This window comes from Dendropsophus ebraccatus, chromosome 3 (genome assembly GCF_027789765.1).
Source record: "Dendropsophus ebraccatus isolate aDenEbr1 chromosome 3, aDenEbr1.pat, whole genome shotgun sequence".
In the NCBI taxonomy this organism is placed as follows: Eukaryota; Metazoa; Chordata; class Amphibia; order Anura; family Hylidae; genus Dendropsophus; species Dendropsophus ebraccatus.
The window spans coordinates 96,379,821-96,400,336 of NC_091456.1; the positions used below are offsets into that span (position 1 = coordinate 96,379,821).

At 43.7% G+C, this 20,516-nt stretch overlaps 1 protein-coding gene across 1 annotated transcript in view; it reads right to left on the reverse strand.

Annotated features, from left to right (window-relative positions):
- Positions 1-424: 424 nt before the first annotated feature.
- MED26 (mediator complex subunit 26) overlaps positions 425-20,516 on the reverse strand; it is a 30,740-nt gene continuing 10,648 nt past the window's right edge. The window contains exons 2-3 of the mRNA XM_069964421.1: positions 8,549-8,623; positions 425-3,432 (exon numbers count right to left, since the gene is read on the reverse strand). Coding sequence (XP_069820522.1) covers positions 1,765-3,432; positions 8,549-8,623 — 1,743 coding nt within the window. The 3' untranslated portion in view covers positions 425-1,764. The remainder of the gene's footprint in view (positions 3,433-8,548; positions 8,624-20,516) is intronic.

Below are 20,516 nucleotides of genomic sequence, written 5' to 3' on the forward strand. Positions count from 1 at the left end.
AGTAACTGGACTTTTTTGCAGTTCTTTTGTTTTTCTAAACCATATCACCATTCTTACTATGAACCTATTGTCAGAGATCCGGAAAAAAAAAACAAAAACAAAAAAAACAAAAACACACAACACATGGGATTTATACATCCATGTAAAAAAGCACTGTCACCACTTAAAAAAAAAAAGTTTTGATCGGTCCCGGTCTGAGCTTGGAGAAGTCTGCCCTCTTCCGGCTTTGCTGGCCTAATAATGTATGTTTATGAGACATGCCTATTTCACTGACAGAGCGCGCTCCTTTCCCTGCTCATTCAAACACTTAGACCCTGACCAATAAGAACTCTTGACACCTCTGACATGTTACGTTTATGGTGACAGGTACACTTTAAGCTGTTCACTTCGAGGCTCTTCTTAAAGAACACCAAACTGTACACATTTGTATTTTTTTTTATTATGGTTTCCACATTTATATCACAATTTGTCCACCGATAGGACCAAAGTTAGCAAAGTTGCCCTCTTCTGCATACCAGAAATACAGAAGTCTTACTGTACATTCAACTAAGGCTTTTGTTTTTTCTTTTTTATGTTTTATTTTTTTTTGCAAAAAAAAAAAAAGAAAAAAGAAAAATCACGTTTCTGATGGAGATCCCATAAGGCAGATTAAATCTAAAGGAATGATAGCAAGTAGTTTTAAGGTTGTTTTTGTGTTTTTGTTTTCCCAGCATACAAACCAGCCCTCTTTGTACTGTGTCTGGACAATTTAGAAGCTGTTAGCACCATCCGTCACCTTAAAGTTTTGGAGGTGAGGGTCACGTGAAGAACTGACATAGGGAATGGGACCTGAAAACACTGAAAATAAAGTAATAAAATGTGCTTTTGTTTAAAACAAGAGTCAATACCAAATTCCATTCAGTATTTGGCTTCTAAACACAGTGATTAGCAGCAGCTCAGGGATCGGTTTAACACAAAATACAGAGGCTGTGGAGGGGTTAATACAAATCATCTTTAAATGAAAAAATAAAATATGGTTGGGGGCGAGGGAATGAATGACAGACTCTTCCCCTGCTCACGATACAGGGACTAGTTGTAATGCTTGGAAGTGAACACAAGAATTTACGTCTCCACTTGGGACGCATAACTGTCAAATTTTTCAACTGGAAAAAAAAAGAAAAGAAAAAAAAAAAAAAAAAAGAATTCAAATAAATAAATGCATACTCTGTTATGGTAACTTATTCTCAACTTAATTAAATCCTCTTTCACATAACTTTTAGGTACCTGTCTCATATATATTTATATATATTTCTTTTTTTATTCCAGCCCTTTATCAGGTACCGGAAAATTCACTTTTTTGCATTTGAAAGGGTAGATTTGAACTTAACACTTGAATTTTTCACATATTTTTTTTTTTTTTTTTTTATTACAGCCGACTTGCTATAGGAGTTTAAAAACTCCAAACTTAAACCCCCTTGAACACCCTTCCATTGCATTTCTTGACCCCCTTCTATTATCCTTTTAGTAAACCGGTAGCAGCATTTAGCACAAAAGAACGGGTGTAGAAGACATTGGGGAGCTCCGGCAGGGGAACGACATTCCCAGGATGTAGTGGACACAAAGCTTCTCCTCTTCCAGGTGCTCCTACAACCCCACCCTCCACATGCCCTGAAACAGGGAACTCCTCTCTCATGTACATCTTCCATATCGAGCAGTGGTCGCCAAGCAACCCATGGTTTGCAGTGAAAAACCGCAGATATGAGAAAGCAGATTCGGGACAGGTGCTCAGTCTAGGCAGACATAAGGCAAGATGTTTAATCTACCATCATCACCATGTGGATCCAAGGAGATGCACTGCGTCCAATCATACCAATTGCCCTGTGTATCGTGACAGCCATTGACACCAGGCCAATGTTGTTCATGTAGTCTTTCTAAGTCAGCGCTAGTTACTTCCCTGGTTTTTCCAGGCAGGTCACTGGGAAGGGCAAGTGGCACTAAAACATGAGTTTTTCTAGCTTCTCGCTTGGTGCATTCCTCCTGTTTTAAATATTCAGACATATAATAATGTGCACTCTGCGTCTGTACACCAGAGGAAGACAACAAGCTGCTCTGCCGATTGAGATAGGACTGGATGATCTCATTTCGAGACAATTCCTTCCAGTTTGTCTGCTCAAAAGGACTTGGCAGACCTAATTTGGGGTCCTGTTTGTCTGTCTCAGTCCTGTGCTGTTCTGAAGGAGCTGAACTCTCATTATGAGCTGGATCTTTGTGTGTTAGGGGTTTTATTTGCCCAGTCATGAAATCAAATCTTAACTTTCGATCTTTTTTCACTCGTGTCTGTTTGCTAGTCCCGTCTGTAGAATACCCTTCTTGTTCACCCCGATTACGGGATTTCTTTTTCTTTTGACTGTCTGAGCCAGATGTAGCATCATCGCTGTCCATTTTGGAGGGCTCTGGTGAAAAGCCACTGCGTGGTGTTTGAGGGTCCACATACGGCTGACTGCTTCGCGGCGTGTGCTGTTGTGTTATTCTGGGAGACTGCTGGTGGTGCCAGTCAGCAGGGAGTGGCGGCTCCACCAACCTGTGAGGTGAAGAGATTGACACGTCTCTTCTGGGAGATTCAAGTCTTTTTACTATGGCAGGAGGTGTAGCGGGGTGCCCAGGGGATTGATAAGAGGGTGTATGTGCAGTGTCCACACCAGGCAGCCTTTGAGAGGGGCTGGGCGCAGAACCCTTTGGTGCATATGTGGTGTGCTGCCGTGTCACTAGTTCTGCTTTAGTGCCACGAGGGCTAAAGGAGGAACAGCGAGGACTACGTGGTTGATGAGAATGGGCATCTTCTAATGCTGCAATGTGCTGCTGAAGGACGGCCGCTTTTAACAGTGAAGAAGTGCTTGGGTGTTTTACAAGTCCAGGAGAGTTGGTGTGAGGCCGGACAGCATTTACAGGTATTCTGCCATGCTTATCATTCTCAGTCTCCAGTCTGTTAGTCTGTGAGTTGCCATCAAGCAAACTAAGCAGGCTTTCAGGGGGACTACCACCAATTCCATTTGTAGGTAAGGGTGAAGAGTTTGTTAACAGCTCATGACTAGGTTTAGCTACTTTGTTAGCAGGCCCCTGGGTACCATCTCTAAGATCCCCCTTTCGCTTTCTATTAACTAACTTTTCAGCCTTGGGAGAATGTGCCTTCTGGATGTCATTCCGGACTTTAAGGTCCTGAACAGGTTTTCCACTCAACGGTACAGTTGGGATTGTCTCTACCTTACAGTTAAGGGTGCCACCTCCATTGGCAGAACCTGGTGCATTTGGAGTGCCCCTGGCAGATTGCTCATTCTGCTGTACAGGTTCTATTAGCTTTTGCCAGCTACGCAGAAGTTTCTTTGCACGTTTGGCAAGCTCCTCATTGCTGGTCTTTTTCCGAACATCATTGATTAATTTTCCTAGTCTTGTTTCCTGTACAATACATAAGAGAACACATATTAGAATTTTCTACCATTTTTTAGACAAGAGATTTACTTGCAGACCATTGGCAGATCCTGCTAACTTTGGAAAGATCTGCTACATCCCTAACCTGCCAGTTTAGTCTGGCATGTTGATAGATTGTACATACATACAAAACTTATCCGCCTCATTCAGGCAGATACCCCACTTAGGAGAATAGCTGGCTTAAGGAATATTCAGACTTAGAAAAACACAGCTGCTTTCTTTCAGAAACAGCACCACTCTTATGAATTTGAGAGTGGTTTTGCAGTCCAGTTCTACTGAAGTGAATGGAGCAGAGTTGTAATACCACACACAACATGCACAGTGTTTTTGCAAGAATGTTTGCATTTTTTGTTATGCTGAGAGAGGCAGTGTCCACATACACTGGATGTATAAGCACACAGCCTAATACATACAGATAAAGAAAGAAAATCCTGCTGAATGCCAACTCCAGACAGTCCAACTGAGTAAGAACATAGCAAATGCACAGAAAATATGCTGGTTTACCAAAGCCTGCACGTGTGCTTTAATAGGGAGAGAGGATGCTACCAGACACCTACTACAGCACCTTATATATCATGGAAACAAAGATTGGGCATGGTTAAAGTGACTGTACCACCAGGGCCAGGCTGAAGCACTGGAGGCGGGCCGACCCACCCTTAGTGGGAAGAAACCCCAGCCCCTCCATGATGTGACTCCATTAGAAACAATGGAACCCTCTCAGAGGGGCTAGGGTTTCCTCCCACCAAGGCTGGGTCGGCCCACCTCCAGTGCTTCAGCCTGGGCCTGGTGTTACAGTCACTTTAAATCCAATTTGCCAATTCTTTTTTGCTACAGACACTAGGGGATTATTTGGTTAATCTCATCTAACGTGTATGACAATCTACACTGCGGACAGCACTATACTGTTTAGGGAGAGAAGTGAACACACCTCTTTTTGCCACCCAATACAAGTGCCCAGGAGGTGGACCCCACTACCTGAGCACTTTTTTTTATGTCCTAGCTGCTGCAATCAAAAGTTTTTACAGTCCCTTCCACTGCTCTCTGCCCTCTCTATAGTGCTGTCAGTAGTTCTGAGTCCTAAAAAGTTTACAGCCAAGAGAAACTCAAGAGGCCTTTTAGTATTGCACTCAAAGTGATATCATCACCCCCCCCCCTACCCCATTTGTGGTTCTCCACACCAGCCACAAGCCTAAATGCTGCACACAGTATATACCTGTATAACACTTGTCTGTGTCTACTTTCTGCTCTAAAATAATTTCATTTTATGGCCCAGTTCACACTGAGCAAAGACGGCAAAATTCCGCAGTGGAGCTCTGTCGCACTCAGTGTCCTGCAGTGAGTGAATGAGAGGGCGTGCGTCTGTCCACTTCCTCCCTTCTCAGCTCAAAGTAGTGACATGTCGCTTCTTTGAGCAGAGAGCAGACACACGCGCACCCTCTCATTCACTCACTGCAGGACACGGAGCACGGCGGAAGCACTTTCAGTGGACAGTGGCACAGAGGCTTTATGGCAGTTTTCCCCCAGGGAGATGGAGCCTAACTGCCACTGTCCATATAGGATAGATGGCCCAACTGCCGTGAAGTCTCCACCTAGGAGCCACTGTCCATAGATAAAATAAAGCAGTTATAGAGCAGAAAGAAGACACATACAAGGGTTATACAGGTGTGTACTGATAAAGCAGCATCTAAGCTTGTGGCTTGTGGATAGTGTGGAGAACCACACACAGTAAGGGGGTAACAATATCACTTTAAAAGGTTCCCAAACACCTTCAACTGATGGCTGAATGATCATTTAGCCAGCAGTTATTTCTTGCATCTGGTCCCCGTCCTCCCCATACACAAACATTCAGAGATCATCAATCACACCTGACCCCTATCCTCACCGACATCATGGACGGCATGGGGATCCCCGTACATCAAGCAGCAGGTATGGCCAACAAAAGTATAAGGGCTGTATTACAAACACAGATTAGGCTGGGTTCACACTTTTTTAATCCATTTTGATCCTATTTTCCATTGACTAATAAAAAATAAAAAAATAAAAAAAAATTATTATTAATTATTTTTATTATAAATACGGATTGAAAACAGACACTTTTTTTTTTTAAAGTACACCAAAAAGTTATGGTGCGTTTACACGAAACGATAATTGGCCCGATCGTACGATAAACTATGTCGGAGTAACGTTTTTTTTTCATAGCGATTAGCGTTTAGACGGTACGATATATCGTACGGAAAAATCATTTTGCGATCGTTTTGCAATCGCGCGCCCGCAGCCCGGCCCCCCGCCGCCACTCTGATCGCAAGCCCCCCCGCTCCGATCGTCCCCGCCGGCCCGCGACCTTACGTTACCTGCTCCGCGCAGCAGGTCTTCCGACATCCCCGGCTCCCCTCTTCAGTGCACTGATTGGCTGAAGAGGGGAGCCGGGAATTTCAAACGCCTCCTCTTCAGCCAATCAGTGCTCCTCTTCAGCCAATCAATGCAAGGCAGCACTGATTGGCTGAGGAGGAGCCGTTTGAAATTCCCGGCTCCCCTTTTCAGCCAATCAGTGACGCCTTGCATTGATTGAAATTCCCGGCTCCCCTCTTCAGCCAATCAATGCAAGGCGTCACTGATTGGCTGAAAAGGGGAGCCGGGAATTTCAAACGGCTCCTCAGCCAATCAGTGCTGCCTTGCATTGATTGGCTGAAGAGGAGCACTGATTGGCTGAAGAGGAGGCGTTTGAAATTCCCGGCTCCCCTCTTCAGCCAATCAGTGCACTGAAGAGCGGAGCCGGGGATGTCGGAAGACCTGCTGCGCGGAGCAGGTAACGTATGCTCGCGGGCCGGCGGGGGCAATGGCGATCGGAGCGGCGATGGAGCCGGCGCAGGGGGCTGCGGATGAGCGGGGGGGCCGGGCGGGGCTGCGGATGAGCGGGGGGCCGGGCGGGGCTGCGGATGAGCGGGGGGCCGGGCGGGGCTGCGGATGAGCGGGGGGCCGGGCGGGGCTGCGGATGAGCGGGGGGCCGGGCGGGGCTGCGGATGAGCGGGGGGCCGGGCGGGGCTGCGGATGAGCGGGGGGCCGGGCGGGGCTGCGGATGAGCGGGGGGCCGGGCGGGGCTGCGGATGAGCGGGGGGCCGGGCGGGGCTGCGGATGAGCGGGGGGCCGGGCGGGGCTGCGGATGAGCGGGGGGCCGGGCGGGGCTGCGGATGAGCGGGGGGCCGGGCGGGGCTGCGGATGAGCGGGGGGCCGGGCGGGGCTGCGGATGAGCGGGGGGCCGGGCTATCGCGCGACGACTGTTTACACGGAACGATCGGTGAACTTTTTGCGAACGATGATTTGATGACATGTTGAAAGATCAAAACGAACGATTTCTCGTTCGGCGTTTGCACGTACGATTATTGTTCGAATTCGATCGTTATCGCGCAAATTCGCACGATAATCGTTACGTGTAAACGCAGCATAATTGACCTCATTTTTGTGTCAGTTAAAAAAACAGATACGTTTTGATTCTCTTTAACCCCTTAAGGTCAAAGCCTATTTTCGTTTTTGCGCTTTTGCTTATTCCATTTTAAGTTTAAAAGTCCATAGCGCTTGCATTTTTTCACCTAGAGACGTATATGAGCGCTTATTTTTTGCGAAACCAATTGTACTTTGCAATGACAGGCATTATTTTTCCATAACATATGCTGCGAAACCGGAAAAAAATCATTTGCGCTGTCAAATTGAAAAAAAAAATAATTTGTTTTGATTTCGGGGAGTTTTGCATTTACGCCGTCCGTCCTATGGTAAAACTGACTTGTTATGCATGTTCCTCAAGTCGTTACGATTACTATGATATGTAACATGTATAACTTATATTGTATCGGATGGCCTGTAAAAAATTCAAACCATTGTTAACAAATATACGTTCCTTAAAATCGCTCCATTCCCAGGCTTATAGCGCTTTTATCCTTTGGTCTATGGGGCTGTGTGAGGTGTCCGTTTTTGCGCCATGATGTGTTCTTTCTATCGGTACCTTGATTGCGCATATACGACTTTTTGATAGTTTTTTATTACATTTTTTCTGGATTTGATGCGACCAAAAATGTGCAATTTTGCACTTTGGAATTTTTTTGCGCTGACGCCGTTTACCGTGCGAGATCAGGAATGTGATTAATTAATAGTTCGGGCGATTACGCGCGCGGCGATACTAAATATGTTTATTTATTTATTAATTTATATTTATAAAATGGGAAAAGGGGGGTGATTTGGACTTATTAGGGGAGGGGATTTTTTTATTAATAAAAACACTTTTTTACTTTTTTTTTACTGTAACTAGAAGCCCCCCTGGGGGACTTGTATATAGACAGCACTGATCTCTCATAGAGATCAATGCTGTGTATATACACAGCAAAGATCGATTAGATCGGTCATAGATTACTATGGCCTGCTGCAGGCCATAGCAATCTATTGCCAAGCCGGGATCAGCGTCATTCCGACGCTGAGGCCCGGCACGGGCAGAAGAACGGATCTCCCCCCCCCCCCGCAATCGCATCGCGGGGGGGAGATCCGTCCCACTAGACACCAGGGACGTGGGGCGCAGTGCCTCTAAGTGCAGCTGTCAGGTTTGACAGCTGCACTTAGAGGCTTAATTAGCCGGCGCGGCAACGGGACCCGCGCCGGCTAATAGAGGCACTGCCCGACTGCACGTGTCAGCCGGGATCAGCGCCGTTCAGAGCGGGGTCCCGGCGAGACCCCGCTCTGAACACCCCGAGCGGCACCATGACGTATCAGTTACGTCATGGGTCGCTAAGGGGTTAAACAGAATGCATCCGTTTTCATGCAATAAAGTGGATGGGGAAAAAAAAAAAAAAAAAAAAAAATTGCAAAAACGTAGTGTGAACCCAGCCTTATCTGGAATAGATTTGTAAAGGGGAGAAATATTAGCCTTTCCTTTATGACCTGTTCTCTATTTATAGTCTATTCCTGGCTTTGGCTTCAATCATCTGTCAGATAAGTGTGTGTGTAATAGGGCCCTAAGGCATATGGGAATCTTTAGGCAAGAAAGAAGTTTGGACGTGCAATTCTGAGCACCATAAATACCAAAAATGCCAACACCTACCTCCAGTGCCTCTTTGGTAATAGGATACTTCTCCAAGCTGGAGATCACTTCTAACACAGCCACCATGTTAACAATCTGCAAAGAAAAATGTTTTAAATCAATCTGGGGAAAACAAAAACCCAAACGCAGTCACACTCATTTGTTACTATTTTTAGCAGAACTACAAGTGGTTGCAAAATACAGAAGGTAAAAGTCTTTATAGTTTCTCTATGTTGGTTTTACTCAAACTGCTGACCCAAAATGGAGGCTCATAATACTATGTGCACATAGGCTAAAATGTCAATCTTACTTGCTGTTTTTTAATGCTTGACAACTCTAGTCATTGCTGTGACATTCTGCTTGTAAGACTAAAAGCATAGTTCAGGCGATTTCTTGTATGTGGCTGCAAACAGTTTAGATTTATCTGATATAGGATAACTGCACACCAAACAGTCTAAGGCTACGTTCACATCAGCGTTTGACCATCCGGCAACATTTAGTCTACCTTTTCCATTTTGGAGTAAGCAAAACGGAAACTGTCGCATCCGTTAAAATCCCCATAGATCCCATGATATTTTAGTGTGCTCAGTTTGCCCTAATTGTGCGCCGTTTGCATGCAAGCCGTTCAAGATCCGTTTTTTTGAACGGAAGAAAGAATAGTGTTTGCAGTATTTTTCTTTCCGCTTAAAAAAACGGATCACGAACGGAAAGTGCATTTCCGGGTTTTTTTACATTGTAGTCAATGAGGATGGATCTAAAACGGAAGGTATTTCCGTTCACATTTGTTTTTTTTCAACCGTTTTTTGCACTGAGCATGCGCAGAAGCAGCAAGAAACCAAAGAAGAAAAATAAACTGATAGAAAAACGGATGCTGACTGATGCAAACTGATGTACAAAAGTCTGTTTTTTAAGCCAAAATACAAATGGACCATTAAAAAAAGATGAACATTTTGCAATCAGTTTGCATCAGTCTGCTTATCAGTTTATGCTCATCCGTTTAATTAATATAGACGGATCCGTTAGAAACAAAAGAAAAAACGCTAGTGTGGCCGAGCCCTTACAGTTTCAGCAAAAGCAGCTTATTTATTGATGATAGAAATGTAAACAATTTTCTATTATACTTGCTATATCCATTTTGCACAGTATCATTTGCTGCCTTAACAGGAACCTTCATTATTCACTATGACTGAACACAAAGTTGTCCTGATCATATGACAGCCAGCCAGGTATAAAACTTACTACAGAGCAATTAACTATACTGTAACCAGTCCTGCAACTTTAGACAAGGAATAATAATAATTTGCTGAAATACCTGTTTTATGCCCATCTCCAACCTTGATACATTAGTGACCTTTCCTTAGAATAGGCCATCAATATCTGATCAGTACAGTGCAAGACAGGGAAATAGCCTATGCAATGTTTGCAAGTGGCATCCAGCTTGCAGCTGTTGTAAACACCATACTATTTATGGTGGCAATGCAAAGTATTGCAGTGTAGTTCCATTCACAATAACCTTAACGACCAGAAGCTCTATTCTGAAAAACTGCCCCTGCCCCTCAGACAAGTAGAGAAGAACCACAGGCACCATAAATGGCAAACATCAACAAGAGATATGAATGCATATGCCATACTGCCTAACGAAGGTGGATGCACACTGCTGTTAAGGTGTTCCTGTCATTATAACTCAAAATCTAAACCATATAAAGCACGTTTTCAATTTACATTATTTTTTTAGTTCTCATGCTTTAAAACAAAGCCATACTTGTATCAGGTCCAGTCTCCTGAAGCTTTTTAGTCTTCGCTCGGTGAGACTCACAGAGAAGGCAGTCATGTGGTTGATGGACACATTGAGCCTTCACACTGTACTGGTCAAGACTTCATGTGTTTAATCTCTTTTTTTTTTCAACCAGCTCAAAACTAAAAAGCTGCCTTCAGGAGACTGGACCTGGATACAAGTAAGTATGGCTTTGTTTTACAGCATAACTAAAAAATGTATTGAGAAAAGAAGGTGGTAGGCTCTCAAAAGACAATTGGCATAGGTATATCGGAATAATGTGTTCTGATTTGGTCAACACACAATGAATGTCATAAATTTTAGGTTATAAACTTAAAATCCAGTTTTATATATAAAAGGAAAAAAGGAAAAATAAGAATGTAAAATAATATTACAGCATATAAAAAAACGACACATAAAAAACAATAAAAAAAACTTAATAATAATGTAGATTGCAAACATGCTTCCATGATTCTGTTCCATAGCACATCTTCAATGCACGGACGGTAATCATGAAATGTGTGAGTGCTCCCTAAGGCTGCTGTCTCACATGACAGTTTTTAAGCCAAAGCAATAAGCCCTTCCTTTATATTTCCATTGCTATTGAATCCACTCTTCGTTTTGGCTCAAAAACTACAGTGGTAGTGTGACAACCACCTTTTTGCAGTATAGCCAATACTTTGGACTGTCCATTTTCTTCAGAATGTTTAAAGTAGCAGTTCACAAAATTTTTCATATATATTTGTCCCCCCACTGTGCGCATACTCACCAGCGATGATCTGTTTCCCACAACGCGGCTTAGTTCCGGCCCTGCGGCACGTTCACGTCACCGCTCCTGTGACCCTTCTGTCTTTTGTTGGTTGAAGGCTGGAAGTCAAGCTCTCCAATGCATTGTTCAGGGGAGCGTGACTTACGGTCTTCAATTGACAGGAGACAGAAAAGGGGTCAGAGGAGCGGTGGCGTGAACATGCGCAGGATTTGAAAGGCACTGCAGGACTACAACAAAGCCGCATCGGGGGACACAGATTGCAAGCAAGTATGCGCGCAGCTGGGGAAAAATAAATACATAAATGGTGAACTGCTTCTTTCAGCCTGTCATTTGTGATACTGTCTATTGAGCAGGCATATCTAACCCAACCCACAATGAACTCTTCCAGTGTAGAAGCATGTGGTCTGTCAGAACTGTCAAGATAGTAATCCTTCTCAAGAGCGGATTATAGCCTATTTCTTAAAGAGCCACTGCTTTGTAACTAGAAAGGAAATGCTTTACTTTACTTTAAAGTTCTTATCCATTAATTCATGAGTAGTCCAGGGCGGTTATAGGTCCACATTAACCCCTTAAAGGGGGTATTCCCCCCCAAGATCTTAAAAAAATTCAATTCCCCCAAACCTAGCTGTTTTTACTCACCAAGTCCCCCTGAGTATTTGGAGCTGTCTCCCGTCTTTCTAGCTGCAGCCGTTCCCGAGAAAAAGTTTTTTTTTTTTTTTTTTTTTAGAAAAGCAGACTATATCCAATATGGCGCCGGCCAGGAAACTACATTTCCCAGCATGCAATGCTTCTCGCTGCTTGCTAGGACCTGTACTTCTACAGAAGCTCTTTGACCGCAGTGCCGCTGGCGGACGTCTCAGTGTCCGGGCCGGGGTTGACGCTGGCAGCTGTCACAGCGTCCGGGCGAGTTCTGGGGGCGGGGGAGGGGGTCACAGTGCCGCTGGCGGCCATCTCAGTGTCATCTAAACAGCTACGGACCACAGCTATTAGCTGGGATCTCCACGTCACAACTCGGCTGATGGACTGGCCGCTCAGCGACTGGGACGGGAATGAGAGAATACGGAATGCGAGAAGGCAGCCTGACTTTTCCAAAACACAATTCTGCAAGAAATTTAACCTTGCATTAAAACTGAAATGGTATCTTTAAAGGTATGCTCAAAACTGTGGATCTGCTGCAGATCAGTTAAAGAATATGTGCAGTTTTTCTACACAAAAACAAATGAAAAAGGCAGATTTATCAAACCCTGTGCAAAGGAACAGTGGAGCAGTTGCCTACAGCAAGCAGATTGTTGCTACAAATTGCAGCGGTTCTTCACATGCGTATTTTTGCTGCATAAACCTTACAAGTGAAAACCTCTTTAGATTTCAATGTCTGTCACAGGCAAAACATAAAAATACAGACCTCTGGAATTTTACGTGTTCACGTAATTGATATTATTATGAATCTAGCAGGAGTCATTCCTATTACTGCACAAGTAGAGGATTAGAACAATATGCAAGAAAAAGCCTCTAGACCTATGCCTGTCCAGTTTCTGTAGACCTTTAGGCTATGTTCACACGCTGTACAAACAACCGCTGTTCTGCCGTAAGAAGCAGTGTCACAGAACAGCCGCCGTCTTACAGCATGTTAACTCTGCCTTACATTAAAACAAGATAAGCGGATTCATTCTTAAAATTATGCTTAAGTATTGTCTAGAGTTTCAATTGCTACTGTAATGCAACATTCACATAATAGCAATGGTTGCAAGATACTTTTTCACCCTATTGAAGTACGCCACTTACAGATTGCCTCAAAACCATATCATGCACTGTGCTGTACAGCATGAGGACAGTGAAAAGTACCACTTAAAGGGCTACTCCACCAAAAAATATTTCCTTTTAAAATGAGCTGGTGCCAGAAAGTTACATAAAAGATTACAAATCTATTTAAAATTTTCAAGTCTTCCAGTACTTATCAGCTGCTGTATGTTCTACAGGAAATTGCCTATTCTTTCCAGTGTCACAGTGTTCTCTGCTGCGACCTCTGTCAGTGACAGGCACTGTTCAGCCCATTAGCCAACCTCCATTTAAAACCTCTTCTGCTTAAGACAGTTCCTGTCAGGGACTGAGGTGGCAGCAGGGTGCACCATATCAGACTGGAACTTCCTGCAGAGCATATAACAGTACTAGAAGACTTGACATTTTCTAAATAGAAGTAAATTATACATATTTATATAAACTTTCTTACAGCTGATTTGGAAGAAAAAAATAAATAAAAATAGGGTACCCATTTAAAAGGGCATGTGTCACCGAAATGTTCTTACTGTTTATAGTCAAATACTAAAAGCTGTTATTTTACTCCAATCTGTTTCTGTTTTCTGACTTTTCACTTTTTGCACATTGTTATGGGGGCTGCCATCTTGTCTGGGCTGTTCTTAACATTTAGTGACATGATTTACAGCAAGACTCATGGACATAGACCACAATAGACAGACCACAATAGACAGACTGTCACCTTGAGATGGATGTGAAACATTACTGGGTGTCCTCTATGACCTTTGAAGAAGTCATTCCACAGGGAGCTGCTATTGTCTTCTCTATCTACTGGTGTCATATGGCACTGTAATGCTGTAAAGATCACTTTGCAGCAGCCTCCTCTTATCACTACAGACACAACAGGAAGTACTAGCTTAGTTTTAGCCCCAGTGGTGAGAATGAAAACTACAAGATCTAAGGATTACTTTATAATATAGATAGAAAAATTGAAAATTAGGGGAGAAAAATGTCACTGAAAATTTTTTAACATAAAAACATTTAAAACAATTAATTTTTTTGATGACATTCCTTTAAAAGGTCCCCAGTATAAAATGTATGGGGTGCTCCTGATACTCCACCAACAGATATTGTCAGACAATTTTCTCAGAGCTGGCACAGAGCACAGAAACGTTTGGCCATGGTGAACCAGATTCTTCTTAAAAGTCCTCAACATTTCCTCAACAGCGCATCCATCTCCACACAAGCTTAAAAGGGGATGCCTGGGAAAAATTGATACTTAAACATGTTGCCATGGCTGCAGGGGACAGGTCAGTAAACTATACTTACCTGACCCGTTTCCCCGCTCCTGAGCGGCCCTTGTACGTTATGAAAACATACAGCTTTAAGAGCGGGTGGCCCAAAGACATCTGGCTGTTCCTCCCAACAATCTAAGGGTATGTTCACAATGAGCAAAAGCAGCAGATCTGTGTCGCGGAATCCTGCCTGCCTCTGTCTCAGGGTCTCTATGGAAGGGCTCGCACACCTCTGCTTCTGTCGCTCTCTGCTCAAAGAATTGACAATTGAAATGTCAATTCCTTGCGCAGACAGCAGCGGGAGAGGAGGCCGACGCTTTTGCTCAGTGTGAATATATTTTAAGACTACATCCACATGTCTGGGAAATGCTGCAGAATTTTCACCTGCATTTTTGGGTGGAAAATCTGCAGTGGAATACAGCTGCAAAAAATAGTGCATTAAGTGCCGTGCACAAATACCCACATATAATATGACATGATTTTCAATACACAGAATGGCTCTGTGGCTTTTCGCTCCGCGATGCAGAAGAGGACAGTTCAAAAACAAAAACAGAAATGTAAAACATGCCAGTTTTGAAGCAATTTTTTCCCACCCTATCTAGTTTATCTTGGCACAAACAATTACCAAAAAGGTAATATAGAATTATATAAGTCAACTAGTGACTTTATTTAGTCCAATTCCAGTAACACATTTAAATTTGGGATCAAAATTACTTATGCTGAAAATTTTAGAGCAACAAAATACTTTACACATATACACTGGCTGACCAGGTTTGGCCTATTAAACTCATGGTAAAGCACTATATTTATAGATATAGGGTTGACAGGTTTTAGATGTATACCAATGAGATACTGTTAAGATGTGGATGCATCCTTGAATTAAAAAAAAAACAAAACTATTCTTTACTGCAGAAGGCATCTGTTCCATGAGCCCTCTTTACATTCCAAATGGAGTGGGCATGGGTTTCCACAGAGGACAAGTCTTTCAGACCCCTGACTGGAGAATGAGGAAGGGGAGACAGATTTCCTTACAAACTTCTTTTATAAAGGCACATTAAAGACATCCCAAAAATATGTAACCTGCATGGGGAATGAATTGATTAAAAATGGAAGTGTAGACTATTGCTGGGCATTACCCATGCATAACATAACTGAAGGAAAGGAGAGGGTTAATCCCACTCCGGACACTGTACCTTAGTCTGTTTACAGTTCAGGGCTGCCATCCCATCATGCCCTAGGTCAGTCCTCTATAAATAGGGAGTGGAGTGCTATTCATAGGAACGCCTGTCAGGACAGTGATCAGGTTATAACTGATTAGCATAAAACACTGACAGCACACAGGCACTTGTGATGCCCAGTCCAGCTTTAAAGACATGCAGACTTTGCTGCAGCAATGCCACCACCTTGGAGAGCCGCACACTAGAAAATTCATAAAACAGACCGCCATATCATCACACACACAGACACAACAGTAAAGAAGTTACTTGTCACTCAGATTGCCAAGAAATCCTCATGTAACAACAGCTGCCAATGTTCTCTTCAGGAGGAGCACAGCACATTACAGCCTCCTGTACATATGACAAAAACCTGCAGTCATCTCCAGGAACAGGAAGACAAACTTGCCATAGAGCTGGGCAATGTATCAGCTCCACCCAGGGGCCATCAGTCATTGGCTAAATTACAGATTGACCAGGTATACACTGGCCTCTTCCCACAGACCACCTTATGTCATCAAATCTAATCATTTTTCCAGCAAAGCAAAAAAAGTTTAAATTCAGGAAAGACTTGAGGATTTGAACCTGTATAGTCTGGAGGAAAGAAGGGAAGGGGGGGGGGGGGGACATGATTGGAACCTTTAAGTATGTTAAAAGGACTAAATAAGGCTTAGGAGGGAAGTGTTAGTAAAAAACTGAGCTCAAGAACAAGAGGACACAGTGAGAGGTTAGTTGGGGGAAAGATCAGAAGCAACGTGAGAAAATTATTATTTTACTGAAAGAGTAGTAGATACTTGGAACAAACTTCCAGCAGAGGTGGTTGATAAATCTACAACAACAGAATTTGAACATGTCTGGGATAAATATATCTATCCTAAAACAAGAAAGGAAATACTAAAAAGGGCAGACTAGATGGACCCAGTGGTCTTCTTCTGCCAACAATCTTCTATGTTTCTATACGTTTTACCTATAACAAGACATTGGCGTGTAACAGGCTTACCCAGCTTCCTCTATGTACAATGGCTGGATTAGGGGGCAAATAAAGCACTTGTGCCTTGTGTCACCCCCAGTTCATGGTCTGTACACTCTTGCGAGCAGGTCTCGTATTTATGATGTATTTTTATTTATTCTAATTTACAGTATTTTTTGCTTTATAAGACACTTTTTAGCAAGAAAATAACTTGTTAAAAAGTGCCTGCATCTTATATACAGGAGACAGGGCAGGCCGACACATTTACACCACCCTGACTCCTTCCCTGATGGTCCGGAAGGCTGCATCAGCTGTGCAGTCCTCTCCCTTCTCCTGTCGGTACTGATCAGTGAGATCAGTGCCCGGCAGGAGAGAAATCGGGAGGGGATATACACGGCAACCTGCAGAAGGACCATTGGAAGCTGAAGGACCTTCGGTGATGTTACAGTAATGTGATTAGTCACATGACTGACATCAGCGAAGGTCCTTCAACTCACATTCCCGCAGGTCCTACATTAAATGGTCACGTCTAAGTACAGAGCAGCAGAGGTATTTGTGTGTGTGTTACCCTGTGTGTGTTGATGTAACATTGTGTGTGCTTGTGGATATGTTTGTACAGCTGAGCTGAGTGTATGGTGTAGCAGAACTGAATGTGTAGCTGAGCTGAGAGTGTATGGTGTAGCAGCAGGGGCATAGTTAGGATTCATGGGGTCCCATAGCAAAAAACTTTGTGGGGCCCACCCTACACACTAATTATATATATTCAGTGATGTGGCAAAAAAAAAAAAAAAAAAAATCTCTTGCGGCCAGAGGCAGAATCCCAGCAGAGGAGAAAGCCAATGTCTGCTTGTTCTGTACATCCACTGTATTTACCTATAACAGCCTATTAGGAGCCTCATGGTTATATACATAGGTGCAGGAGCAGACTACCTTTTGCTTAAAGAGTCACTGTCGTATTTTTTTTTTTTGCAGAAATCAATAGTCCAGGCGATTTTAAGAAACTTTGTAATTGGGTTTATTAGCCAAATCTGCCATTATCTGCATGTAAAAAGCCTTTTCCCAGGTCCCCCCCTCCTTCCTCTTTTTCATCCACTCTGAAAAATCTGAAAATTGTGACTTGTTGCAGGAGACGTCCCCTGTCTGCTCTAGGGAGAGGGGAGGGGGGAGGAGGAAGGAGGGAGTTAGCCGGCAGCAGAAAGCAGATAACAGAGGATTACAGGCACGGAGCTGGGTGACAGCTGTAATCCGAGCTCAGACAGGTCACTGGTGATGGTCAAAAGAGATAACGGGTGAGATATTTGTAGATTAACTCTTTGTTGTCCTGTTTTGGTCTTTTCTTTAGCTCTCTCCATAGGAGAACAATGAAGACAGGGGGGAGAGCTTCAAACTGCTTTTTCATGATAAAAATGCATTTTTCGGATAATAAACCCAATTACAAAGTTTCTTAAAATCGCCTGGACTATTGATTTCTGCAAAAAAAAATGTCACGACAGTGACACTTTAACCCTTTATTTACTGCAGTGTGTAAGTGACCCAGATTTCTCTTACATGCTGCAACACAAAGGATTAATACAGAAGACAATTAGCGCTCTCTCCTTCACTACTCCTGGACTGATAACCCCTGACCTCTGCAGGAGCTCAGAACATCAGGGTAGTGAGGCAGAGAGCTAATTGTTAACCCTTTTTTGTGTTGCAGCATGTAAGAGAACACTGGGTCACATACACACTGCAGTAAATAAGGGTTAAGCAAAAGGACACAGGAGGCTCTTATCTTCCCTGGGCCTCATAGCAACCGCCTTCCCTGCCTCTATGGTAGCTACGCCACTGCAGAGCTGAGTGTGTGTTGTGCATGCAGCAGCTGTGTATGTGTAGGTACAAGGCACTGTCATTTGAATAAACTTTGACCCCTTCAATGCATTCTCCCCTTCATGACCTTAGACCACCAGGGAAGTTTAATTAGCATAAAATATTTTTTTCCTGTTTTCAGTGGTCCAAATCAGGGGTGCGTCTTATAGACAGGTGGGTTTTATTAAAGCGAAAAATACAGTAATTTTATCATATGTAATTGTAATCTCTTTACGGTGTAAAAAAAAAAAAAAAAAAAGTGCTGCAGAATCTGTTGGCGGTATACAAATAATAATAAATCTTTTTTTAGCCTGTATTGATGGATAAGCCCTTAATGGTTTAAAGAAACTGGTGCAGAGGATGAAGGCATCTTCATTTTTAGTGTGCTACAAAAACAAAACAGCAGATTATAGTCCTCTTACGGGTTGCTTATTACCCTTTAGGGTGCATTCCCACGTACAGGATCTGCAGCAGATTTGATGCAGTGTTCTGTTATTTAGATCAAATCAAATCTGCTGCATTATAGAACCATTTCTCAGACAAAAGTGGTCAAAAAAATTTCTAGGCTGGGAATACTGAACCAAGAAAAATGTCTGGGGAAAAAAAAAATTGACTAGGCCACTAAATTTTTTAGCCAAATAAATTAAGGCTGTAAACTAGCAGTTTTTTGAGACACAAAACAACACATTTACAGCCCTAAAAGGAGGCAACTCCCCCCCAAAAAACACCTAACAACCCTATGCCTTAGGGCCCTATTCTACGGGCCGATCAATAATTTAAACGAACTGCTAGTTTACTGGGCCTATTCCACGGCCCGATGATAGCAGGGCTTCTCCTCAGCTCCGTCTTCATCCCGGCCCCGCTCGCAGCATCAACTCCGGAGCGGCCTGACTGAGCTGTCAGACCGCTCAGCCAATCACTGGCGGCAACGGTCACGGCCTGTGATTGGCTGAGCGGTCTGACAGCTCAGTCAGGCGGCACTGAAGCTGCTGATACGTGGGACTGGGGGTGTGGGGTGTGGGGGGGTAAGCCCTGCTAGGTAATGTATGCTACTTGAATTGTCGGTCGCCCACCACGCATCTCTATTCCACGCAGCGAAGCACAGTGGCTGACCAATGATTTTAGGTTTGGGCCTAAATAAATGATCAGCCGATGACACAATCAGCTGACAGTTTTCTCTATTCCACCGAGCAATTATCAGCCGAATCGGGCCGATTGTCGCGAATAGGCCCCTTAGGCTGCATTTACACGTCTCATAACGTCTGGACAGGGAATCCCTGTACTGGAGTGTTTCCCTGCACGGCCTGATGTATTAATATCATGCCGATAATGGGCAAACTGTTTAAATGATTGCACCAGCACCTCGTTTGCTGTGCCTCTACATGGATGGGATCCGTGAACGATCCTTCTATTGTTCATTGCTGTCAATTTCCAGATCAAAAACGGTCTACACTTGGCAGCCGCACTGATTGTGATCTTGCTCTCCTCTTTGTGCCAGTTGTACCTCAAGGCTCCGCCTTCACCTGTCAATCCAGAGGAGGACGCAGCCTGAAGTTACAGCAGTGGCCGGATGATTGGAGAACCAGATGCTGGATCACAAACAGTGTGGCTGGTAAAGACTGGTCTAAGTCCGTGTTTCTCAACTCCAGTGCTCCCAACAAATCACAATTTGGGGATATCCTACATAACCACCACCTGTGGTAATACTTTATGCATTGACTATAATCATATTACCTGTGAAATACTGAAGAAATCCTCAAAGCATGATCTATTGTGGGCACTGGATGACTGGAGTTGTGAAACACTGATCACAGGATCCCCATCAGCAACAGAAATAGATCCAGAGTAGAGATGAGTGAACCTCGAGCATGCTTGGGTCTGTCTGAACCACATTGTACTACATTTGATTACCAGTGGCTGAATTTAGCTGCGACCGTCTTCCGTGTGGAGCAAAGATGTGGAAGGCCTGGAACGGAGCGCCCCACCCCCCGTCAGCATCTGTGATAAGATGCTGAGAGCAGGGGAACTGTATGAATATGAGTCACCCTGTAACAAAGCAGCCGCACGGCTCTATCATACAGTTTCCCCGCTCCCAGCATTTTATCACAGATGCTGCCTGGGCAGTGGACTCTGTTATAGTCCGTGTTCCGTGCATCTGCCATTAGTGGGCCTTGAGATCACAGTGGGAGCTTAGCTGTCACACAGCCAGGCCCCTGCCACAATAGTTGGGATTGCCATTAACTATGTTCCTGTCAATTTAACCATTTAGATGCAGTGGTGTATAGCGGTCAAATTGTGACTAATCAGAAAAAGAATATGAGGATGGATAGAGATATATATATGAATGAATAAATAAATTAAAGCTCAGTT